This window comes from Schistocerca gregaria, chromosome 9 (assembly GCF_023897955.1).
Source record: "Schistocerca gregaria isolate iqSchGreg1 chromosome 9, iqSchGreg1.2, whole genome shotgun sequence".
NCBI classification, from domain to species: Eukaryota; Metazoa; Arthropoda; class Insecta; order Orthoptera; family Acrididae; genus Schistocerca; species Schistocerca gregaria.
This window is the reverse complement of record NC_064928.1, coordinates 182,832,300-182,859,088: the sequence shown is the minus strand read 5'-3', so window position 1 is coordinate 182,859,088 and position 26,789 is coordinate 182,832,300. Positions and strand designations below refer to the sequence as shown.

The following is a 26,789-nucleotide window of genomic DNA, read 5'->3' as shown; positions in this document are numbered from 1 at the left end:
TTTTAATCTACTTTATTCGACATTTTCTGTATTACTTCATCTCTCTCCATCTTACGAGGGGGAACTCAATAGTAGATTGTAGAACTGGCGAGAATATAAGAAATTATTATGTGGTATTTAATAAAATTGCTAATTCTTGTAGTTTTTCAACTTTTCGCTTTTAACAACGTCTTCATGTACCTTAAAATGCAAATGACAGTCTTTAAAGCAACTTCGACAGCTTAGGTAAAAATCGATGCATAAACAGTACATTTATGTACATAATAAAGTTGGCTTTAAAAATGAAAAACAATGCACTGATAAATCAGTCTAAAGTTGTTTGAGTGCCACCATGACCTCAAAGTGAAGAGATTTAAATGGCTTCAAAACTTGATGTATCTGGCTTATGTACAAACAAAAGCCTGCACATTCGGAAGAACGTGGCAGTGAGAACACATGCCTTTTTAATAACATCACGGAGATGGCAGGCGTGAAGTTCATGGCTAAGTTTCATGACGTAAATTTTATAGACCACTTTTTAAATCTATTACTGAAAGTAATACATTCCAGGTTTCCAGGACGCCTTTAACTCTTCAATTAGTTCAAGGTCAGTAACAGAAGCACAACTTCTCTCTATCCGACCGTGAACGTTCTAATTAATCTTTTTCTTGAACGATTTCATATTGTTTCTCGACTGGTATCCGAAGACTTATTCGCGCCTGTAGCAAACTGGTTAGAAAGACCTGCGCCAACCGCAGAAAAATGTCTACGACCTGAACACACAGGCAAATCGTGAAAATTACAGAACCGCTTTCCCTTCTTTCTACGGCAAAGGCAGCATGTGAACTAGAGAGCAAGGTTACAAAATGTAATGGATGATCCTGCAAAAAGCAGAAAACACCTTATGCGTTTGGCACCAGCTATGATTTAAGTTTTTTAGCTGTTTCGGTCCGTAAACAGATTGCACTTCACAATATCAACGTTCTTCAGTCTTTGGCTATTCTTCCCTGGATATACTCTACATTAAGACGTTATGAATATAATATGCAGTACGATTAATTCGCCAAAGAGCTCTTCGATTAAGACCGCAAACTTTGGCTAAAATGTCCTTGTTTACCAATGAAAATTTCAGGACAAACACACATTAATGCTTATATTTCCCAAGCCATCCCTTCTGTCTATTACAAGACAAACTTTATTGTCTAAATTTATGAAATACGGCTGCTTTAAGATAGACGATACATGCATCTGGCCCATAGGACGGCTTCTTAAAAGATAAGTGTTCAGATTTTCACGACAAGCTTTTTATCAGATGAAATATTAATCAAAAAGCAATTACTCAATAACATTTCGAGTCCTCTCTGGGGAAGACTTTCAAGCCAACGGAAGATTACGCTTTCTCCGCGTAGCGACATAGAGAGAGAGAGAGAGAGAGAGAGAGAGAGATATTTCAACCGTACAAATCAAAATGCGGCACGTTAAAGGGTTTCTTTAAATGCTTCTTTTCTTGCACGAAACTACCACTTAAGGGGAAACTCTCCATCGCACCCCTCGGATTTAGTGGTAATATGGCCCATTGGATAGCCCGTCTACAACTGAACACATGTCAATCAAGCAGGAAACAGGAAGAAAGTGCACTGAACTGTGGAAAAAAGAATAGAAAGAGTGCACTATCCAAATTTAATATGTGCAATATCGAGTGACGTCAATGACAGCTATGTAGTGTGTGTGATCACTAAACCCGCGAGAAGGGACATCCAGGTTCAAATCTCCCTCGATTCCAATATTTTTCACAAAATTACGAGTTGATCTTCCAGTCATTGACGTCTCTGTTAGTATATTAAAATTTGTGTGTGTCGTTTAACGATGGGACCTATAGACATACGTATCTCCTCCTTGTTCTACACAGCTACCACACATACCTCTTCCGTTTAGTTTTGGAAGTTTTGACTAATTCCTTCGTTGTAATATATTTCACTATCACAGGATGAGTCATGAGGTAAGAAGATCTTATCGTCGCAAGTAAATGTGATAGATAGCGAGAGCAGGCGAGATGCCACAGAGTCCTCTCACAAAAATGAAAAACGTATGTATGCGTGTGTGTGTGTGTGTGTGTGTGTGTGTGTGTGTGTGTGTGTGTGAACTATGTCATAACGAAGAAATTCAACTTCGTTACACGTCACTTTTGCAAACTGACAATGACAAAAAACTAAATACAGACATGGCAATGACCGAACGGACAGTTCGTAATTTTGTGAAAAAATGGTGCACGGGGGAGATTTGAACCAGGATCTTCCACTTCACAGTCTAACACCGTGACCACACAACCACTACAAAACTATCATTAGCGTTGCTCGATATTGCACACCATAAGTTCGGACAGATCACTGTATTTTGCTTCTTTTTTTCACAGTTCATTAAGCCTTCTTCCTGTTTTCATGTTTTCATGTTTGATCTGTGTTCAGTTTTTGACGGGCTATCCAATGCGCCAACTTCCTACTAAATCTGAGGGGTGTGCGATGGGGAGTTTCCTTTCTTAGGACGTCTTGGTATGTGGACCAGAATGTTTCCACGCGTCTCCTGGACGCAAGCTCCGACATCTTCGGAAATTTCCAGAAAGTGAGTTCTCACTGCCACAGGACCTGTCTCCGTTGATACTATATGAACATGTCAAGAGAGATTTCGCTGTCATGTTCAGTTGGCTGAATTAACTAATTTAAAAGCTTGCACTGGCTATACACAAGATTTGAAGCAGCTGTTTAGAAATGACCGATTGCTGTGTGTGTGTGTGTGTGTGTGTTACTGCGTACCTATTCTGGCACTAGAAGACTGACTTTTCAGTTCGCAAGGCGTTTTACGATTAAGGACGTAACTTACACTAACGAGGAGAGGTCCCGAGCGGTGGGATCGACATTGTGAAACTACCTATATGGCGACATACGTTATAAGATCCCAGCTATCACACCCTATAGCCCCTGGTGGGGCCCTCGTCTGATAAAAAAAATGAGGTTTTTATCAACACTGAAAAGGTAATGTGAAAGGCTACACCTCGGCGTGAAGGTCGTGTGTTCAAATCTTATTTTGAAATTTTTATCGAAATTACTTTTATCAGTTTTATCCACTTAATTGGTTTAAGTATTTTTTATTTTCATTACTTTGATACATTTTAATCATATCAACTTCTCTCTTTCTTTGCCCTCATTTTCCTTCCTACCATTCTTTTTCCGCTTGAAATTTTATTTATATGATTTATATCAGTCTCATGTATAATTCTGGTTTAAATTCCTTCGTTTTACTCTTTTTTGTCCACGTTACTGCACACATTCCTATTCTTCATTTTGCTTAAATTTCATTTACAATCCCTTCTCTCGTTTAAATCTTCATCTTACTTCGTAGTGAAATAGGAATTTTGGTTATGTTTTATACTTTTTAGGAGGCTTACCATCCGAAAAATTTATATCTTGCAACGAAATATACATTCTGACACCATTGCAGTCAATATGAATGCATTATTCCGTCTGGTTTTTGACCGACAAATCGGCATTTTCAAGTATTTAAATAATATAACAAATATAATTAAATTCACATTCACAAAACTCCAAGTGGAAAATGAACGACAAAGAAAAACGAGAAATTAAAATCCATGCGATTAAAATGTTAAAAAGGAATATAAATAAATTACGCACATTTAAACCAATTAATTGAATACAAGTAATGATCAAAGTCATTTCGATAGGTTTAAAGTAAAACATTGTAAGCACCGGATGAGATTCAAACCCACAGCCGTCAGCACAGGAAGTCCTTAACCGAGCCACTACCAGTCCTCAAAATCCTTCCATTTTAACGCTATTTACGTTCACGTAAAATTCCGAATATATTTTCATCGATTACTTTCATAAAGAAGGCCCGTCAAGGTGACTGGCTGCAGTGTGTGATAGCTGGGATCTTCAGTTACATCACCATATAGATGTTTTCATAAAGTCGATCCCACCGCTGAGGATCTCTCCTTTTACGTTTGAATTTTTAATCTTTGAGTAAAAGAACCGCAGACTGTATAAGTAGCTGATTTTTGAATTTGAAAAGGTACTTATTTCTTGCATATTTGTGTAGGTAGTCTGCTACACGATCTGTGCACTGGGGTATCCAAATCGTTGTCGTGGCAATATTACCTCGTCTGAAACAGATTTCCGTACAAGTCAAGATCTCCAATAAGGAGTAAGTTCACGGGGAAACGAAACCTAATAATGACAACCTGCGGAGGCCAATGCAAGGCGCACGATTATACACTTCTTTCACAATGCAAAATGATAATTCCAAGTGACTTGGAAGTGAAACTATGAGAAAGAAGGCAGTAGTATACTTTTCTGTCACCAAGCCAGCACGGAGACACTGAAAATATGCAACAAGTGTAACATTTCTTCCAGCAAAGGCAACCAACTTGCGGAACTGAACACTGACTTCTAGCAGCTGGTCGGCTTTCACACGCGTCTTTCACTTTGGGGATCAGTCGGCTCACTAAACACCCATCAACTTTTGAGTAATCAGCGTCATATTGCAATAGTTGGAGGTACATGCTCCTCAGTTGTCTTTCCTTAATTACAGCTGCTAATTCACTGTTTCCTTTATATATTTTGAAAGTTTAAATCGCTGTCAAAGCGAAAGTCAGACATGGCACAGAAACCATGTTCTCGATATGTTTCTTTTGGGGTACAGTTATGATTCGGATTGTTTTACAATGAGATCTATCAGTATAGGAAATTTTCCTGCCTGGGCAGGAGGCAGTATGTTAAGGCAAGCCAGTTACGGAAGACCATTGTACCAGTTCATGCATGTCTGGCTGGATTTGCAAGAACAAAAGGCAAATTCTAAGGGCAGTCGTATCAAGCACTTACGAAAGCCGCTAACTTGCTTTGCTAGCAGCAACGTGTCAAGTAGCCTGTTCCACGTTGGGCCACAGCTTTCTCCGCAGCGAGGCGTACTACCAGCTGTGCAACTAGTTTCAAAGTGCCAAGAGTCGATCACGCCCACACCGCATTACAGCGAAGAAAAAACTTAAAATACTGGTTTCAGCAAACATTCTACAATTGAGGGCTAACGCCCCATTGGATTTCCACTTATTTTTCAGTTTTTCTATACTTATACTTTGTCTTCGTGGTGGGTGAACACTGCGTGTAATTCACGTAATCTATAGAGTAAGTTTGAGCAAAATCTGCCAACTCCAATTTAGACTCACATTTAAGCAGAATGACGTGTGGATCAGCAGTTATGCCAGCAATTTTATTTATCCAGTGAAATTATCGCTTACGAAGATATAGGGAAAAACATTTTAAGTGAGGAAGTGACTTAAAACTTCCCATAAGTTAGGGCGATTTATAAATCTACATTTCAGACTAGAGCTAAACTTAGAACTATTGCCCTAACTGATTACAGATGCACAGTTTTAGAATCTCCTTACAGTACAACAGTTTTATGATACCTATATCAACAGCATGGCACCATCTAAACTTTTAAATGAACTCTACATGTAAATTATACAACTTAAGAACTTTATGTATGACTCTAGACAGCTATAGAAAAATAACTAGATTACGATGAATTCTTTGGCGAACTAATATCTGAACTAAATTTATTGCAAGAATAGGGAGAGGGCTGTGGCAAGTGATGACACTTTAACCTCAAAAATAAATTCTGCAACACCACTTAGAGTTCAACGCACACGACACAGCTAAACAGTGAGTCTGAAGCTAGTTACTAGCAAATCCACATCTATAAGTCTTCCGGATCAAACCTTAGCAATATGGCAACATAATAGGGCCTACTACAACGGAGTCTTTCTTTTTTTTTTTTTAAAAAAAAAGCCAGATAACCTACTGTAGTATTTCCAAAATTAAATATTCATCATTAAAATTTTAAATTAGACAGCACATAAAATTAAAGTAACTTCAGTTTTAGTCTGATGTTAAAGTATTCCACACTTTCCTCCAGGAAGAGTAATTACTGGTCTTTGAATACGGTAAGAACTAAATTTTTTGGACACTTACCTCCGCATGTAGGTAATAAAGTCATATAAAATGGTGTCGCCCAGCGGGACGGTAGAAAACTCCGATAAAAAGCAAACCCGGAGCAGAGTACCGAGATTAAATGGTGAATCCGTTAGGACCCACCTACACCTACAAAATAAGAACCTTAATCAGTAACTACTGACACTATAAGGCTTCAGGTTCAGTCTACTACGTAGCACGAGGCGTAACCAATTTAAATATTATTATTTTTCTAAAATCGTTCACGTCCACTAACACACTTCCTACTCACTTTCCAGGTTGAGCCAGAAATAACACGCAATCTAACTTCGAGATGGTAACACGAGCACGCGATGGGCCACGTTCATAAATTCTCTGATACTGCTGAGTTGATTAAAGTGCTTGAGCACTTAAGTTTTTCTCAAATCCTATTTGAATAAAATGCCATTTTTTTCGTGTTAAACAATATAAAATAAATGTTTCATAGATGTTGAAACTATCTAGAGTTTTCATACTTAAAAAAATAAGAATTCTGTAACATTTCAGAAAGCACCCAGAACAAAACAGCTTCGGGTGTCTACGTAGCAAAGTCTCTGGTTGTAAGTGATAACATCATATCTGCCATATCATAACAAATGAGTGAGAAAGAGTGGTTGTGTAAGAAGTGTGGAAATTGTGTTCAATTTTTTATTTAATCTTTTTTTTTAATTTGGGTGTGAAGCATAGTCTAAATTATTATTTTCTCCGTTTATCAGCGCCAAAACGTTTGACATGAGTGGAAAATACACATGTATCACTTGTCGTGTTGCGTTTACCAGTGCGGAAATACAACGAATGCACTATAAGACTGACTGGCATCGATATAATTTGAAAAGAAAAGTTGCAGAGTTGTCGCCTGTGACAGCTGAGGAATTTCAGCGAAGAGTACTGCTGCAGAGGGAAGAAGATAATGATTTAAATAAGAACTGTTCTTTTCATTGCGATTCTTGCAGAAAGCTTTTTAATACTAAGAACGCCTATGAAAATCATTTGAATTCGAAAAAGCATCAAGAAAGTTTACTAACTAATAGTTTCAGCAGTTCAGGAACCCCAGAAAAGAAGAAACCTGAAAATGATGTAGATTCAGAAGATTCCGAGATCGAAGAGGTTGATTCAGACGAATGGGACGACGACTCTGAAGATAACCCAATACTGAATAATAATTGCTTATTTTGTTCACATCATAGTAGAAACTTAATGAAAAACTTGAAGCATATGTCTGTTGCTCACTCGTTCTTTATACCAGATGCTGAATACGTGGTCGATTTGAAAGGTCTCCTAATGTATCTGGGTGAAAAGGTTTCACAAGATTTTATGTGCCTTTGGTGCAATGACAGAGGCAGAACATTTTATTCTGCTGAAGCGGCAAAGCAACATATGCAAGACAAAGGTCATTGTAAAATGTTGCACGAGGGTGAAGCACTGACAGAATACGCAGATTTCTATGACTACAGCTCAAGTTATCCCGACCAAGATAAAGATCCAGATGAAGAAGTGGATATCACAACATTAGATGATTCTGATTACCAGCTTGTTTTGCCTTCTGGGACAGTAATAGGTCATCGGTCTCTCTTGAGATACTACAAGTTAGTATTGAAAATATTAATTATAAATAAATTTAAAAAAATAATTGTTCAATTTTGCTTGTTTCACACTTCTGAGTTTTAGTGTATGGTAGCATTGTCAAAAAGGAATTGCACTGGAGGAATTAGGTGCCTTCTGATAATCTTAAGACATAAATCAGTACATTGATAAGCTTTGGTACTTGTTCAGCAAACTGAATGATGATCAATGTGTAAATCATACAATTTCACAGCACAGGAAAATATCCTGTCTGTTGAATTCTAGTTGATTAGCCCTTAAAGCTTTTTCAAACTGATAATAAAAACATGTTTCACAGGAGCTGTTATTGACATGACATAGCTATAATACAATAGTAACTGGCACGTGCTCTTGACAATCTCTGTTGGTCCGAGATTTTTTTTCCGTAATGCGGTTTAAAAGTCATTAACAAACTAAATGCAGACACAGGAAAGAAGTAAGCATTGCCATTCCTGCAAGTTATTTAATTTGTGTGATGTTCCAGGCAAAACTTGAAGCCGGAAAGTGCAGTTGCGACCCCTCACCAGAAGAAGCTTCACAGAGTTCTGGCACAATATAGAGCTCTAGGTTGGACAGAAACACAGCAGGAATTGGCTGCAAGGTAAGATGCTCACAGAGCTTACCCATGTTGTTGTTAGGACCTATGCTTGGTCCTCAGGACATCCAGTTTTGCTGTAGCTGAAACTGTTGAGAATTTTATATGTAACTGCAATCACTAGGCCTATACTATTTAATAATTTCAGAACATGGTCATTACATCCTGCTCATATTTTGTTGGCACGTTAGGGTGAGAACAAGGTGTAGTTACAACAAGAAATGTGCCTGAAAATAGTAATATTTGGAAATCCCATTTGCATTATGAGTGTAATAAGCGTATTGATTCCTGTATATTTAATATATCATTACGTTCAGAGGTGTTCAAAAACAGCTTTTCCTTTTACAGAGAATTTTAGCTGTTCTGTGTTGACTTACGTACTGCACTTACGATGAGCCCCCAGTGAGTGGGCAGGTATATTTCTGTATTAGAAAATTAGACTTTCAGTCTGCAGAAAAAAGTACATCACTATTAAATTGTTGGGTAATTAAAATATTATTGCAGACTGAGAATCAAACCTGTACCTCTGGCTTTTGTGGACAGTGTTTCAAGAAATAGTCACTCCACAGGGGTCAACGGAGGCATCCAATCCCACCTGTCGGCTCTGAACCATGACATATGGGTGTTGTGGTGTGTGACGTCACGACAGTGCGGAGTTTAGTTTATGAGAGTGTTTGTAGATGTCGTTTTGTTGCAGTTAGTGGTGTCCTCTGGTGGTGTCTTTATGGTTCGCGTGTTATGTGGTGTATTGGGCTCATTTTTGTATCACTGCTTGAACTGCTCAGTTGTCAGTTGTGATGACTGTTCAACAGAAATTGGTTTCAGTGAGTTAAGAATTAAGTTGCTGTTGTGTTTAAGTTATTGTGTTGTTTGTTGTATGTTGCGTGGTATGTTGTTTAATTTAATTTGTGGCTGCTTTTGTTAGGTATGGATGTGACTGACAAATACAGTAGCGCTCGTTTGTGGGCTGGAATGGGGGATTAAATTCTTGCAATTATTCGGGCTGCTGGCTAAGATTGTGAAATGCGGCATGTGTCAGCAGAACATGCAGTTGGCCAGAGTTCCAACGTCTTGGACTGGGGGCTGTTACATGTGGCGGTGCCGAAGGGACAAACTTTGGCGCTCTGTAAGCCATGGTACCTGGTTCTAGAGGTCTAGGTTGGGCATGAGAGAGATAGTTTTGATGACACATTATTTTTGTTATAGATCCTCCCATAGTTTTTATGCACATGAAGTTGGTGTGAGTGATAGGTAGCAAGGTCTTTGACTGGTTTTCATATTGTAGGGAAGTTTATTCTGAATATATTAAGTACATGGGTAAGTTGGGTATTCCTGGGGTGGTGGTGGTGGTGGTGGTGGTGGTGGTGGTGGTGAGTCGCAGTTTGGGAAAAGGAAGTATGGGAGGAGTAAGTCTCCAGTTGGTTTATGGGTGGGAGGGTTGTTGTTTCCGGTGTGGTTATTCAGAGTGTCTTTTTAGGGTTTTGGAGGGGCATATGAAGAGGGAATTGGTGGGATTCATTATAAAGGAGTATATAGAGGAGGGAAGTACAGTAGTTTCCGATGCTTTTTCATCTTATAGGGCGTTTGGCCAGAGGGGTTATGATCATTTAGCTGTTAACCATAGTTTAGAATTTGATAATTATGATACTGGGGTGTGCACAAATAAGATAGAGGGGTTTTGGGGGACAGTTATGTCAGTTATTGGGAGCGGGAATAGGTGCTCTTCTAACCTTCAGTCTCATTTAGATGAGTATTGTTGGCAGAAGAGCGTCCCAGGGGACTGTTGCATTTTTCGTGTTTTTTAAAGTGCTATAAGTAAAATGTGTAGGCCGAAGGTGGTTGGTTAAGGATGTGTTGTGAGGGTGGGGGGGGGGGGGGCTGCGTTTCGGGCAGGAGGTGGGGGAAGTTGTTGTTAATGTTTGTGGATTTAGGTGGGTGGGGAGTGGTGGTTGTTTTAGAGATTATGTTGTGCAAGATCTGTTTTGTTGCATTTGTTTTTGAATTGTATTGGTGATTGAGATTTGCTTATTTTTTGTTTTTATTTGTTGATGGATCTTTGATTTTGGGGGGACGGTAAAGGTTGGTTGGGTTGGGGTGGGGGGTTGGTAGGTTGGGGGTGGGTTGAGAGTTTGTTTTGGTTCTTGTTGTTGGGGGGGGGGGCTGATCTAGTGTGTAGTGCCGGAACTTTGTTGTGGTAAGTAGTCATTTTTTGGGGGGTGTTTTTCGCGTGTTTAGGTGTTTGGTGGAGTATTTATTGTTTGATCAGTGGTATTTACTGCATTTGTTAGTGGTTGATGTTTTGCTATTGGCAGTTGGGGTTGATTTATGTATCTTTTTGGAACTACTCGATTTAAATTTTTTTGGTATTGTTGTTTTTGAACTATACAGGTCATGAGAAGTGTCCAATTCCAATGTGTCGCAGCTATGTATGTTTTGGTATTGTGAGCTGCTGTTGACCTATATAGGTCAAGGGAAGTGTCAAATTCCAATGCGCCGTCGTAGCTATGTGTGGTTTGGTATCATGAGCTGCTGTTGACCTATATAGGTCAAGGGAAGTGTCAAATTCCAATGCGCCGTCGTAGCTATGTGTGGTTTGGTATCGTGAGCTGCTGTTGACCTATATAGGTCAAGTGAAGTGTTCAATTCCAATTTTGTTTGTTTTGTGGTATCGATGGTTGTGATGGGGGAGTAATTTCTGGAGTTCTTGGAGTTTTATATTGTGGTATTGAGAATTGCAGTTGAGCTATGTAAGTGAAGTGCAGTGACCGATTCCTGAGGATATTGTGAATGTAGTGGAATATGGAAATTTTTTGTTGTCGATTTATGTCGTCATTTTGTGTGGTTTGAGATGCTGGTGTGTGTTTTTATGTGTTTGTACTTAGTTTGCCCCCACTCAAAAAACCCTAATTTCCCATGCTGATCCTGTTAGTTTGGTTATATTTTTGGAGGAAGATGTGTGTGTTGGTTGTTTAATCTATTTTCATTCTTGTTGTCATGTTTACGTAATGACGTCATAGGCGTCATATTGGAGTCATCGTGAATGGTTGTTTCTGCCATATTGGTGACGTCATTGGTCAAAGCAGACAGGTGGAATTGGACACTTCTGTAATTCCCTCCACAGTTCAACTCAGTGCTTCAGTCTTTCCATACAGCTCTTTTTTTCTCTCCTGCAGGAGTACCACTTCTGTGACAAACCTAAAGCCAAGAAGAGATTGGGAATTGAAGAGCAAATTTGTTACAAAACTTTTGAGTCAGATCAATGGTGCAGTTAGATGCGTCATTGGCAATTTGGTTGTTTGAAACAAATAGCACTTGTATGTACACATACAGACTGAAGTAATGAATGCAAATTTGTGCCAGGGCCAGAATTGGAACCGGTGTTTACTGCTCACTAGGCAGACGTGCTAACCGCTACATCATCGTGGCACGCTGGCTTTGCACAACTGCACGGTCTACCCTAGCGTGCTTCCGTCCTCGATCCAAATTGCCATTCACACCTCAGCCTACTTGGTATTCCCCCTAAATTCAATCAGCTCTTGGTTTGATTGCTTATCTCACACAATGATTTTGTCTATTGGTAGGTTTCCTATTTTCCTTTCAGCTTCTGCACGACAATGTGTGTAGGATATCAGATTGAGTTCCATTTTGCAACTGAAATTGCTTTTTGCATCTGCACAAGAAATGTTTTGCTTTTTTATTTCCAACTGTATCTGAAGCAGTAAATCTCCAAATTGAGTTATGACTTTAAATCACAGTTTTTGGTCAAATATCTGCAACTAGTGATCGAATAAAAATAGTGCTCCACAGCAATTAATGGAAGGAACATAAAGATTGTGAAGGACAAGTTTGTAATGCGAAAATGTGCTTATTTTTCACAAGTTTCATTATAGTATGATCTCCAGCTCATGACCAGATAAAAGGAAATGCAGGTGCCAGCCAAAACCTTGGTTAACTTAATTACATAGAAAATAAGACTTGAACTGTTTTATAATCTACAAATATCCCATAGCAAAACAAAACTGTGTCATCGTAGATTCCACTGAAGACGCCTTAAAGGAAGAGGTAAAACCCATCTGGAACAAATGAAATGATTGCAGCAAGAAAAAGGCTCATTTTTATTTACAAAACGAATAATGTCGTAATTGTCCAGCCTATGGCTGCACGGTATTTATACTCGGGAGAACTTTATACACACTGCAGTCTTAAAGTCGCTAATGTATGTCTTTATTGGCTGCCCAGAACTAAATAGGAACTGAGTCTTAATCTAAGTATTATTTTTTCTCGTAATCTAACAGTATGCTTACTAGCACAGAGCCTCAGATTGCTTCTTTACTTAAGTTTTTAACACATTATTATGCATATTCTGCTTTTTCTGTAGATGGCTGCTTTGCATCTTCCCTTCAAAGAACTAAGTAAAATTACATAGTTAACCTCCTTCCATTTCTCCTAGTTAATGTACAATATATGTAAACAATGCTCAGAATACCCACCAGAATCTTGCAGATAGCTGAACTTGCCTTGCAGTGTTCGATTTTCTGATGAAACTTTTATTAAATATGGTAGAATGTGTTAAATATGGTGTGAACATTAACATTAGACTGCACTAAGGTTCATCAGATTACTGTAACCTCTATTTGTCATTCACATTGATTGGATTTGCCAGCATAAAATTCCTCAACCTACTCTAGACGTTGAGGTGCACTACAGGTAACTCTGCCACCACAAGGAGGGGAGGGGCTTCAATACCACACTCTATCCAAAATCTGTTATTGTAGTGTATATTTAAGGTTAAAATCTTGATTATGAATCCTAGATCAAAAAGCCTTTTTGTATAGTACATAAATACAAATCCATGTAAATTTTGTTTCTTTTTATTAGATTCATAAAAACACACTACACTAAATTGAAGCTATAATGAAAATTGTATAATTGAAAACAGTAACGTCTCTTTAAGTATTTTGTTGCACTTTTGCAGTTATTATTGTCTCATTTACAAGAGTTTGTGCACAGATTTTCTCAATATTCTTTGCAGTAAGCACAACATTCCCTGCGTGCAATACGTGACTCTCATTCATGTGCGGATAGATGTGTGTGTGTGTGTGTGTGTGTGTGTGTGTGTGTGTGTGTGTGTGTGTGTGTGTGTGTGTATTAAAAACAAAGATTCCAAGACTTACCAAGCGGGAAAGCGCCGGCAGACAGGCACATGAACAAAACACACAAACACACACACAGAATTACTAGCTTTCGCAACCGATGGTTGCTTCTTCAGGAAGGAGAGGGAAAGACGAAAGGATGTGGGTTTTAAGGGAGACTTCCTAAAATTCACAAACTCAAACATCCTGGCCGCCCCATTGTAGCTGGTTACCAAGCCCCCACAGAACGTATCTCTGCCTACGTAGATCAACCCAAAGTTTGGTACAGATTTATTGATGACATCTTCATGATCTGGACTCACAGTGAAGAACAACTCCAGAATTTCCTCTCCAACCTCAACTCCTTTGGTTCCATCAGATTCACCTGGTCCTACTCCAAATCCCATGCCACTTTCCTAGACGTTGACCTCCATCTGTCCAATGGCCAGCTGCACACATCCGTCCACATCAGACCCACCAACAAGTAACAGTACCTCCATTATGACAGCTGCCACCCATTCCATATCAAACGGTACCTTCCCTACAGCCTAGGCCTTCGTGGCAAACGAATCTGCTCCAGTCCTGAATCCCTCGACCATTACACCAACAACCTGAAAACAGCTTTCGCATCCCGCAACTACCCTCCCAACCTGGTACAGAAGCAGATAACCAGAGCCACTTCCTCATCCCCTCAAACCCAGATCCTCTCACAGAAGAACCCTAAAAGTGCCCTACTTGTGACAGAATACTTCCCGGGACTGGATCAGACCTTGAATGTGGCTCTCCAGCAGGGATACGACTTCCTAAAATCGTGCCCCGAAATGAGATCCATCCTTCATGAAATCCTCCCCACTCCACCAAGAGTGTCTTTCCGCCGTCCACCTAAACTTCGTAACCTCTTGGTTCATCCCTATGAAATCCCCAAACCACCTTCCCTACCCTCTGGCTCCTACCCTTGCAACCGCCCCCGGTGTAAAACCTGTCCTATGCACCCTCCCACCACCACCTACTCCAGTCCTGTAACCCGGAAGGTGTACACGATCAAAGGGAGAGCCACATGTGAAAGCACCCACGTGATTTACCAACTGACCTGCCTGCACTGTGACGCTTTCTATGTGGGAATGACCAGCAACAAACTGTCCATTCGCATGAATGGACACAGGCAGACAGTGTTTGTTGGTAATGAGGATCACCCTGTGGCTAAACATGCCTTGATGCACGGCCAGCACATCTTGGCACAGTGTTACATCGTCCGAGTTATCTGGATACTTCCCACCAACACCAACCTATCCGAACTCCGGAGATGGGAACTCGCCCTTCAGTATATCCTCTCTTCTCGATATCCGCCAGGCCTCAACCTCCGCTAATTTCAAGTTGCCGCCGCTCCTACCTCACCTGTCTTTCAACAACTTCTTTGCCTCTGTACTTCCGCCTCGACTGACATCTCTGCCCTTACTCTTTGCCTTTAAATATGTCTGCTTGTGTGTGTGTGTGTGTGTGTGTGTGTGTGTGTGTGTGTGTGTGTGTGTGTGTGTGTGCGCGCGTACACCTGTCCTTTTTTTTCCCCTAAGGGAAGTCTTTCCGCTCCCGGGATTGGAATGACTCCTTACCCTCTCCCTTAAAACCCACATCCTTTCGTCTTTCCCTCTCCTTCCTGAAGAAGCAACCATCGGTTGCGAAAGCTAGTAATTCTGTGTGTGTGTTTGTGTGTTTTGTTCATGTGCCTGTCTGCCGGCGCTTTCCCGCTTGGTAAGTCTTGGAATCTTTGTTTTTAATATATGTACAGAATGTCTAAGATAGGCAGAGAGCATCAGGATTGAAGGAGAGTTTAGGGCTAGTAAGATGGCATAGATAATATTCACGTTGTTTGTTCGTAAAGGGGTGTATGGAACCTACAGAAAATATCAGTCTCTCAGCCATCGGAATTTTTCATTAGTCTGTCCCTGTCCTCGCACAAATTGATTGTGGGGGGGCAAGCCCCGTTTCCATGCCCTGTCCCAGGTGGAAGGACCACAAGGTAATGACACTGTTACAGTATAGTGGAGACGTTGAGTCACAGACAGGAACAACAAAGCGAATGCTAAACAAGTAAGCTTTTGGTCAAAAGGCCTTCTTTTGAGTTAGACAACCTACACACACACATTCACACAAGTGCAACTCATACATGCATGTCGATTGTATATAGTTTCAAAATTTGTTAAATAATTTTATACCCGTGTGATAGGGGCTCTTAGTGGCACCTTTTGTGTTATACTGTGGCAGTTACAAGCTCAATCACTCCTAGTGTTATATACACACATCAAAAACAGTTTTGCATCACCTCGATTGCCAGAACTCCTGAAGATAGACGTTAACCTGTGGATGGTGTATCACAGACACAGTCCCTTTGACTGTTCAGAGCTGTCACTAAACCCACCCAAAGATGTAAACAACCATCCATGAGCAGCGCCTATTAGTCGGAGGGGGTCCAACAGCTGATCAGTTCCAGTCATTTGACCAGCAAGGAGGTACACGTCGTGTTGTCTGTAGTCCAACCATGCTTAGATGGTCAGTACCCCGGTTTGATTGTTTCCGCATTGTTACCTTGTGCCAGGAAGGGCTCTCAACAAAGGAAGCGTCCAGGCATCTCAGAGTGAACCAAAGTGATGTTTGGACATGGAGGAGATACAGAGAGACAGGAACTGTGTGGTGATATGCCTTGCTCAAGCTGCCCAAGGGCTACTACTGCTGTGGATGACCGCTACCTATGGTTTATGGCTCGGAGGGACACTAACAGCAATGCAATAATATTTGCAACCATGACACTAGGCAGTGCAGTACAGATGGGCCCAACAACATGCCGAATGTACCGCTCAGGATTGCTATCATCTTCTCTTCACCGGTGAGTGAGTGTTGCAGATGCCTTCAACCAGACAGTCGTCGGAGACGTGTTTAGGGCCAATGCGGTCAAGCTGAACGCCTTACACACACTGTCCAGCTAGTGCGAGAAGGTGGAGGCTCCCTGATGTTTTGGGGTGGCATTATGTGAGGCTGACATACGCCACTGGTTGTCGTGGAAGGTGGCATAACAGATGTGAGATACGCGAATGCCATCCTCCGACCGATAGTGCAACCTTATCGGCAGCATATTGGTGGCCAGCATATTCTCCAGACATTAACCCTATTGAACATGCCTGGGATAGATTGATAAGGGCTGTTTGTGTATGATGTGACCCACCAACCACTGTGAGGGATCTACGCCGAATCGCTGTTGAGGAGTGGGACAATCTGGACCAACAGTGCCTTGTTGAACTTGTGGACAGTATGCCACTAAGGACATGAATTATTATCAGCTGTGGGTGCCTGGTAAATCAACATAATAGCACCAGCTCCTCCATTGAATTGTTTCCAGGATGTACATTAAGTGTGACTTGATGATCTGCAGTGGTATTCAGATGGTGTTGTACCACGGCATCTGTTGTGCAGTAACAGATAACAGTTCACCTGTTTTGTGTAGAGGAGTGAGTAAAGTGCATATTGTATTCATCTTTTTAATGCACAGTCTTGTTCTTGACACCTCAGATATTGATCATTTTTGTACATTTATAGTAATAGTTGTTTGCTTGTAAAATTCCAAATTAAAATTTTTTGGGCCTTTTATTTTTGGTTATTAATTTTAAAACTTCCAAAATCATTTGATTTTTGGTATTTTTTACAACCTTAAAATCGTCATATCCCAAAAACTGTTTGACTTGGACCTTAAATTTGTACTATTTTTTTCAGTTTCTCGTAAGTTTTAAAAGTATGAGCTAATTGATGATATTGATAACACGGCTGAATTTTGCCAGATGAAATTATTTATTATTTTTAAAATAAAAAAATCAGTGTGTGTATATATATATATATATATATATATATATATATATATATATATATAAAACAGAAAGAAACTTCCACATGGGAAAAATATATTAAAAACGAAGATTCCAAGACTTACCAAGCGGGAAAGCGCCGGCAGACAGGCACATGAACAAAACACACACACAGAATTACGAGCTTTCGCAACTGGCAGTTGCTTCATCAGGAAAGAGGGAAGGAGAGGGAAAAATGAAAGGATGTGGGTTTTAAGGGAGAGGGTAAGGAGTCATTCCAATCCCGGGAGCGGAAAGACTTCCCTTAGGGTAAAAAAAGGACAGGTGTACACTCGCGCGCGCACACACACACACACACACACACACACACACACACACACACACACACACACACATATCCCAAGAGTGTAGGACAGTAAATCCTTGACAAGGGCAGTTTGGTTGAACCTGGGAGTGGGGCTGAAGGTGAGGCCTTTGGATAGGACAGAGGTTTCGGATTGGGAGAGGGGTTTGGAGGAAAGGTTAACTACTGAATTGGGGTGTTGTGGTTCCAGATTGTGTTGACTAGAATTTTGAGGTGTTGGGGGGAGTGGAGCTGGAAGTGGGAGATTGAGTAGATGGGAGAGACTGGGTCTGTGTGCAATGAGAGGAGGTTGAGGTTTGTTGGAAAGGTTGTGGAGGGTGAGTGAGTTGCCTTTCCGGAGGTGGGAAACCAGGAGATTGGATAGTTTTTTGAGGTGGAGGGTGGCATGTTGTTCTAATTTGCGGTTGGCCTGTAGGAGGATGCTATGTACAGCCGGTGTGGATGTGGGAGAGGAAAGATTGAGGACTTTGATTTGGGATAGGAGTTGACGGGTGTGTTCATTGGCCGAGTCGATGTATAGGTGAAGGATTAGGCGGGTGAGGGCTATGGATTGTGCTGTTTGGAACTGGTATAAGGACTGATGGAAAGAAGGATTGCAGCCAGAGATGGGAACTTTAAGTGTGAGGCCTTTGGGAGTAATGCCAAATGTCAGACAAGCCTGAGTAAATAAAATATGGGAGCGTAATCTGGCTAGGGTGAAGGCATGTTTGCGGAGGGAATGTAAATAAAATTTAATGGGGTCGTTGTAGGGATGTTGTGAGGTTGACATGGTATTGGTAGGTGGAAAGGGTAATATGAGGTTAAAGTGAAAGTAAAGAGAGACTTATATAGGGAGAGATAAAGGTGTGAAAAAAGTCGAAAAAGTGTTGGTTTGAGATGAGCTATGCTGATCATGTGCTGAACTTAGGTTGGTGAACAACAATGGGTGCAAAGGTTGGGTAGTTATGTTGTCTCCAGATCACGTTAAAGGGTGGGGAAATTCAAGAAAATTTCGACAAAAAAATTTTTTCGAAAAAAGTTTCGAAAAAATAATTTGCGAAAAAATAAAATTCGAAAGAAATTTTCGAATAAAATCTCGAAGAATATGTGTGTAAATGTATTCAAAGGACTGGTTATGTACTGGCAGGTTATGATAATGAGGCTAACAATTGTTTGATGAAGAAATAATAACGTGTAAACCTGTGGGAAGCTGCTAAAAAATGATCGGTTTTGTGGGAAAAACGGGAATGGAAATAAAACGAAAGTTGTTGGAAAAAAACTGAGATGGTTGTGTAATGGGTGAAAGGAACTGAAGCTGTGAAATAGTATTCACGAGTTTACACGAAATGTTTGTAAACTTGGAACAATGGATTTTATAGCAGCGGTTATGTTGAAAGCGTTGAAAATTTTAGGCTATGGTTTGGAAGTAAATTATGTGTGTGTGCGAGTGTACACCTGTCCTTTTTTTACCCTAAGGGAAGTCTTTCCACTCCCGGGATTGGAATGACTCCTTACCCTCTCCCTTAAAACCCACATCCTTTCATTTTTCCCTCTCCTTCCCTCTTTCCTGACGAAGCAACTGCCAGTTGCGAAAGCTCGTAATTCTGTGTGTGTGTTTTGTTCATGTGCCTGTCTGCCGGCGCTTTCCCGCTTGGTAAGTCTTGGAATCTTTGTTTTTAATATATTTTTCCCATGTGGAAGTTTCTTTCTGTTTTATATATATATATATATATATATATATATATATATATTAAATGTGTGTTACTTGTACATTATTTGTTAAGGTGTGTGTCAAATTTCATGATGGTGCTCCGGTGAGAACATATTAAAATAAATTGTATTTTATTGGGTAAGTGCAGTACTTTGTGCATAGTCTGTAGGAATTTGGACTTTTAATATGTCAAAAGCCAAATAAGGTTGTAAAATAACTATTTTTATTTAGTTACAATCAGTTTATTACATTGTTAGGTTTATAAACGTAAATTGAAATTCACATTTGACTTTCCAGTGTTAACTGTGAAAATATTTCATCATTATAACAACATATGCTCAAAAATACTATGAATAATTTACTTGAATATACCTTCATTTTACATGTACATTAATATGAATCATCATTATTAATTAAACAATCATGTAGCTGTTAAATAATAAGTGTGTTATCTGAGTGCCTTGCAGAGAGAAATGTTTTATTCATCTTCAACAAGAAAGATGTTTATGCAGACAGACAATTTGTCAGTTGCCATGCCCATGTAGAACACAGCACAGTGGTTGCAGCTTAGTAGATCACATGACAGCCTTCTCAGATAGCCCTGAGTTTGATGAGAAAGGTTATGCTTGAGACTGGACTGGAGTTGGTGGTGGTGGTGGTGGTGGTGGTGGTGGTGGAGGAGGTGGGATATGTGGGATAGGCCTTACATCATATTTCTGTCACAGGAATATGAGGCTTGAGGTAAGGGGTTGGATGGAAGAATAGAATACGGATGGAAGTGGATATTGTAGGTTCAGTGGGCAGCGAAATACCAATGTAGGAAAGGTGGGGAGGATAGTACATCGAACATTCCTTATTTCAGGGTACAAAGAGGGGCAGTCATAACCTTTGTGGCGAATGTGATTCAGTTGCTTAAGCCCTGGGTGGGACTGAGTCACAAGAGAAACACTCCTTTGTGGCCGAACAGTGGGACTTCAGGAGGTGGTCGATCACTGGAGAAATAAGGCACAGGATATCTTTTTCTGTATGAGGCAGGGAGGGCAGTTTTGGTCTGTGAAGGCTTGTATATTTGGAGAGGGATGCTTGTCACTACAGATGAGACCGCTATTGGGGCTGGACTTTATGGAAGAGGCTTCTTGGTACGGAATGGGTGGCAGCTATTGGAGCAGAGCTATTGCTGATAGTTGGTGGGTTTGATATGGACGGAGGTACTGATGTAGCCATCTTTGAGAGGTGGAGGTCTAAATCAAGGAAGATGGCTTGTTGGGATGAGGAGAACCCTGTTAAGCAAATTCGGAAGGTGTTAAGATTCTGGAATAATGTGGATAGTGTGTCCTCATCCTTTATCAAGATCACAAAGATATCATCAGTGAATCAGAACGAGGTGAGGGGTGTGGGACTCTGGGTGGTTAGGATGGATTCATCTAGCTAAATTTGTTTGTAGGTGATGCCTTTGAAGGTGAAGTTATTGTGGGTGAGGATATAGTTGGCCTTGGTGACCAGGAAAGATAGTGCTCAATAGTGGCAAGGCCATCGGCATTAGGGATGTTAGGTAAGGGGAGATGGTATCAGTAGTGACAAGCAGAGTGCTATGAAGGAAATGGTTAGTGTCTTGTATATGGGAAGTAATGTAGTGATTGATGGGCTGCAGGTATTGGTCTACAAGAGCAGACATTCTGTCAGTGGGAGCAAAGTAACCTACCAAAAATGGGTTGTATTGAGTAGTTGGGTTTATGGATGTTAGGAAACATGAAGGAGGTAGGAGTGGAGGGAGTGGTAGGAGTGAAGAGAGGGAGAGACACAGAAGAGAGGTTATGAGATGCACCAAAGGATTTGAGGAGAGACTGGAGATTCTGTTAGATTCCTGGAAAGGGGTGACTGTAGCAGGAATTGAAGGTGGAGCCTTCATCAGCAAGCAGGATTATCGACCACGATCAGTTTTTGGTTGGTGGATTACAGTTCTTTCTGCGGATATAAGGTTACCATGCATGTTGAAGGATTTGGAGAATGATGGCGAGCAAGGGTTGAGGTTAAGAAATTTTGTAATGTTAACAGGGTATGGTTTGGGGGCAGTGAGGGTGGATCACAGTTGAATGGAGGGGTGCACTGAGTCCGGTAGAATCCAGAATTGGTTTTGGGTTGAGTCTGATTGGGTAGGGTTGCTGGCGAAAAAGTGTTTCCACTGTAGGGACCAGGACGAGGAGAAGAGAGATTTAACAAGGCCACAATGATTGGAGTGGAACATAAGGTAAGGCCTTTGGGAAGAATTACTAAGGCTTTTGGATGTGAGGGGATGTGCAGTAGGTGTGGAGGCTGTTGTACAGTTGGTGGATAGTGGTAGCCCAAGGCAGGAGTTGGTGGTGAAGAGGAAAGAGGGTTTTTTGAGGTGGCATTGTGCATGTTGCTCTAGTTCCTTGAGGGCAAGAGTTTCAGTATGAAAGATGAGATACAGAAATTTGGGGTTGTAGAGCAGGAGAATTTTGCAGATGAAATGGAGTTGTTGCCAGGGGCTTTGAGCTTTATTTGCGTAGTTTTGCAGGACTATGTTGGTGAGGGCTAAGGACTGGCAGAATATGAACAAATGGAGGCCTTTCTGGAAAGAGAGATTGCAGTAAGAGGTGGGTAATTTGATGGTAGGCCATTTGTGGAGATTCAATGAGCCAGATAACAACGCAGGAACAATAGTGGGGCTGGGTTCTGGCTAGCGATAAGGAAACTTTTCTGTATTGACATAGATGGAAGGAGCAAGAATCTATGGTGGAAGATGAAAACACAAGAAGTACATAAATAATGTAAAATCTGAGCAAGAAACGTTCACCGAAAGATGCGGGAAAAACCCAATATATAATATAATATAATATAAGGAAAAGGAAGAGAGGGATTAGGATGTATCTGAATAAATCAGAGCTTAAAACTGACATCCTGCTTAGTTTTGGTGGTAAAAGTATGTAAATTAGCTTTTTATTTCTGCACGAACGTGGTATGTGGGAGGAGTGGATATTGTTAATGTTTGTAGGTTCCAGTGATTTGCAAGAGGCCACAGTTACACACTTTACAGTTTGTGTTCTGAAAACGTAGTTTTTGTGTGCTAGTCACCTTAACAGCCAGCTTGGAAATGTCTTGAGTGCTGTCCAATTTGGACTTCGTTCGAATGTGCTGTGTGCACTGTGAGATTGTGTATGGGGTTACAGATTCAAAGTTTCAGTTTCTTCAAACTGAATTAAGTGAAATGCACCTAGCTTTTGTTGTGCATGAGATGTATAGGTTACTAAAAAGATGGGCGTACAGAAAGTGTATTTTTCTTGGCAGGGAGAACTGGCTTTCAAAAACACAAGCTTTTCTTATGGTGAACTTTGTCCTTTTTCAATCACTCCAGGACCTGCACAGTTACACTAGGATCTGTTCCACCTTATTGTGCATGAAAAGCGAATGATGGCTTTGACTGACTGAAGAAATTTACCTATCAGTTCAACCCAGGACTTTTTTGATAGAGCAAGTGTGTCTAAATGCTTTGTCAAGACTTGACTAATGAAATGTTTATTTAACAAGTTTGAAGGAATGAAATGCTCCGCTCAAATTGGACCACTGCAAGCTAAAAGTGGCAATAGAATCTCTTCCATTTTATGGCACGTACACAGCCAAATGTCGTCATCCACAGATGGTAGGATTGCCAGAGGAAGACCCAGCAGTAATTGTGACCACCTCAGCCAACGAGCATCAGACCCAGGGGTATTAATATTTACAGCTCGAAGATGAACATTTTATATGTTCTGGCTCCAGCGGAATATTCTGTTAATGCCAGCATCACTGATGGTCATGAAAAATGCTAAAGTTCTGAAATCCTTTTCTAGAAACTACATTGTCAACCACAGGTGAAATAAATAAATGAATGACTACAGTCCTCCACTAGTTTTGCCTGTGTGTCATTTGGTCCACTGAGGTAAATACCAGTGATGATAATGAAAGACCAAATAAAGTTTCAGTTTACAATTTGATGATGGTACCAAATTAGTGACACAAAAGTGATATGTGGACAACCTATGATAGTGCATTGTAAAGTTCAATCTGTTTCATCTGTACTGGTTTTGGAGAGTATTCAGAGCTAAGCGGCAAGATAGAGGCCTCAACTTTAACATCTTTAAATAAGAGCACACAAGAACCATCTACACAGCTAGGATGTGCTGTCAGTGGTAATGGGGAGAAGGAAGACGAGGGTGTAATATCTTATCTATAATGAGATTATTGTAGGTGGAGCGCTAGTTTGAATTGTGGAAGGAAATTGACTGTGCCGTTTTAAAGGAACTGCCCCAGAATATATTGTTCGTGATATAAGAAGTCATAGAAAACGTAAATCTGTTTGGCCAGATGCGAATATAACTGCCGTTGTAAATAAGAGTCCAGTAATGTGACTTCCCACTGCACCATATTGCATTGTTTCTGCTGAGACTCTCGGGATCCCAGTTGCGAGATTGTGTTGAAAAAACAGTCACGTTTTGACAAGTGTTATATTCATGTTCTACTGGTGAAGTGATGAGTATCAGTGTTCTTGTGTCAGCTCACTTATTGCCCATAATTGATAAATGATTTGTGTGTTTCTGGACCTATGAAAATATTGTATTTATTTATTCTTTAGGTACACCCACAACATTACAAATATTTAGACTTTTCTTATTATTTAACAGCCATTTGATCCACTAATCGATCTACTCGTAGTATTGCAGAGATTTAATATCCATGGGACCAGCACTTCTTAATCCTCTTATACAGCCCCCTGCCCCCACCTCCCCTCCACCCCTCTGAGAAGAGAGACCTTAACTCTGCTGCAGCTGTTCCTAGTTACTCTTGGTTGCTCACACAACTGACAATGATACTCAATTGAGCACTCAACCAAAATTGATGAACTGTTGCTTTCTGCTCTAGCAGTTCTATTACAAAATAAAAAGTTTTCAGCATTTTTATTAGTTATCTTTTGGTGACGGGCAAGTGTATTCTTTATACTTGCACAGTTTATAACTCATTCCTGCTCTTTTTACACCAAAATACTTTTCTATAAGAGCATCTCAGTGATGTGCTATGAGATCACACACCTTTCAAAATTTTAGCAAATCTCGCAATTTTAGTTTCCATTAAACTCAAATATTATTTCAATAAAATAATTATTTATTACGTGCAATACCATACATGGCGTAGGTGGTGAAGTTCTTGGTGATAGTGTCTAAATTCTGTATTGCTACACCCTTTCATTCGTAAGGTCTGTTTCTCTCCAAATGCTGCTTTCTGAGAAATTTCAGATTGTAAGAAAAACAAATGTGCGGCTTACTGCCACCACAACAGAAATATTAATTACCTGTATATCCTTATAATTTCTCACCGATACAGCCTTCCACTGCTTTTCGGTGATGACCATACTGGATGCCAAGTTCTACTCTGTGCCTGGCATCGGCACATTCCCTGCTGAAACCAGAACCTGTGAAATATAAAATCCTTTTCCTCCATATAACATTAGCAGACTTCCTACAGTGAGACAATTGACAAGTGTCAGCTATAGACTTGCAATTTTACCTTTGCACACACACCTTTAGAACCATGTCAACTGTCTTAACATGCAGGCCACTATACAGTCCTACCATGCTGATTCTTTGAGAAGAACATCGTAACCATGGAAAACATGGAAGGTGTGTGTATGGAGAAGGGATTGGTGCTCCAGGAATAAGTATGTTTGTTGTTAGCATGTTTTTGGCGAGTGTAGCATTTACTTCTTTCATTATTTGTATTACAGCCGAGACTTCCAGATTGAATTAACATATTAACATTGAACACATGCTACAATTAAATACTCATTTACTAATTGAGATTTTTTTATTTATGTTGCAGGAAAGCCCGGGATATACATTACATGAAACGACTGCAAGCAAAGTACAGCACCAAACTGGGTATGCAAAACAACAAGCTGCAGAAGCACTTCCGGCCACAAGTCAACTTCTGAGACGTTGGCTGTCAGTTGGATCACTGCTGGAATGTCTTCAATTTTTGTGTGTGTCTAACTGAACAGTAATTGAGCTGAGATTGCTTTGAACTGGTGTGAGAAAGTTGTGGGTGCTGCAGAGTCATCAAATGTGAGAGAGGTTTTTTGTCTGTACAGAGCCATAATGTGCATTTCAAACAACAGCACCCCCCACAGAGAATATTCGAGACAATGTTAAGTTTGCCATTCACGTGTGGTGTGATGAGTTGCAACCAAGATTTAAATATAAGTTGTTTTTATATTTGGACAGTGTAATTATCAAGCAGTTAAAGGTGTTTGCAACATTCTTTCAGTTAGTACCCTGAAGATGGGTTCTTATATTCTGAGGAGTACTCTGTCATATGTTACTTCTAATTGTTCATAGTAGTATCATTACAATTATGTTACCTGTGTTTGCTTTTACATTACCTGAATGGTTGCGCCTCAGTTAAGTAGCTGTAAATGTATATAAACTGATGTATATCACATATTGTTTATTTATTGTGAGTGGAATTGTATGTTGTAAAACAACTCCCCAATCTGTAGACAAGGTGCTGAGCTGTAGGGAGATCATTTGGGGGGGGGGGGGCGCTTGCGTTCAGTAATTAGGTTACAGTGTTTCTCTTGTTGAGATCCTTGTGTACTGCTTGTTGCATGAGTTGAATGGCTATATTTTTTACAAATTTGTCAAACATGTGTTATTCAAAACTCAACCAATTGTAGGTTGTATTTTTTGGGGGGGCTATTGTTATTCTGGATTGTGAAATCTTCAATTTTGGATTAATTAGCACGTTGGTTTTGATGCTTCTCATATTGTTAAGACTAACATGTGACTCTGCAATGTTTATAAGTTAAGCATTTAGCAAACTACTGCATTTCTGATATACGTGTGTACTTAATCTGTTTATAGTGTGTGTTGCTGAGCTGTGTGCAACACATGTTAAGAGGTGATAAATATTTTGAAAGTTTTTGTATGTGTAAAATCCATTCCTGCTATTGTATTCTTGGTACATGAGACACAATGTGTTCCTGGTATTATGGTTTCATTCACCAAATACAGTATTGATGATGGTGCTGAGTGTCACATGGATGTCATAATAAATATGCAGAATTATTTTTGAATTGAATTTTTTATATGTATCTGATAACCTTTTATACTGTTTCTGAGGAGGAAACACTAAATAATGTGACCTCCTAAACTATCACTTCATAAGTCACACACAGAGTGCACTGGAAACTGCTGGGAGTCTTGAAACTAAAGAAAGAAGAAGAAATCTCCTGTAGAACATTGGCATGTTTAAGTTAAACACATAAAGATCTTGCTTTTGAAAGCACCTGAAGATCCATCCAGTTTATATGAAAACCCTTCTTTTGCAGTGTCACTCAGCAACTAAATGGTGGTGATTAACACAGCTCCAAACAGGATCAGGAATTTATCTCACATTAAAGTCTTGAGGAAAATAGCAAAATCTCATAAAATATCTTGAGGAATGATAAACCATGCTGCCCTCTC

General features: G+C 40.1%; 2 protein-coding genes across 2 annotated transcripts in view; one reads left to right on the top strand and one right to left on the bottom strand.

The window, feature by feature from the left end:
• LOC126291757 (eukaryotic translation initiation factor 5) overlaps window positions 1-6,373 on the bottom strand; it is a 107,773-nt gene extending 101,400 nt beyond the window's left edge. The window contains exons 1-2 of the mRNA XM_049985438.1: window positions 6,292-6,373; window positions 6,021-6,149 (exon numbers count right to left, since the gene is read on the bottom strand). The gene's annotated coding sequence lies outside the window, so the exon portion shown is untranslated. The remainder of the gene's footprint in view (window positions 1-6,020; window positions 6,150-6,291) is intronic.
• A 256-nt stretch (window positions 6,374-6,629) lies between these two features.
• On the top strand, window positions 6,630-26,398 carry LOC126291759 (zinc finger protein 622). The gene is made up of 3 exons (XM_049985440.1): window positions 6,630-7,624; window positions 8,125-8,241; window positions 25,147-26,398. The coding sequence occupies exons 1-3, from the start codon at window positions 6,771-6,773 to the stop codon at window positions 25,256-25,258; spliced, it is 1,083 nt and encodes a 360-aa protein (XP_049841397.1). The 5' UTR covers window positions 6,630-6,770; the 3' UTR covers window positions 25,259-26,398.
• The last annotated feature ends 391 nt before the right edge of the window (window positions 26,399-26,789 follow it).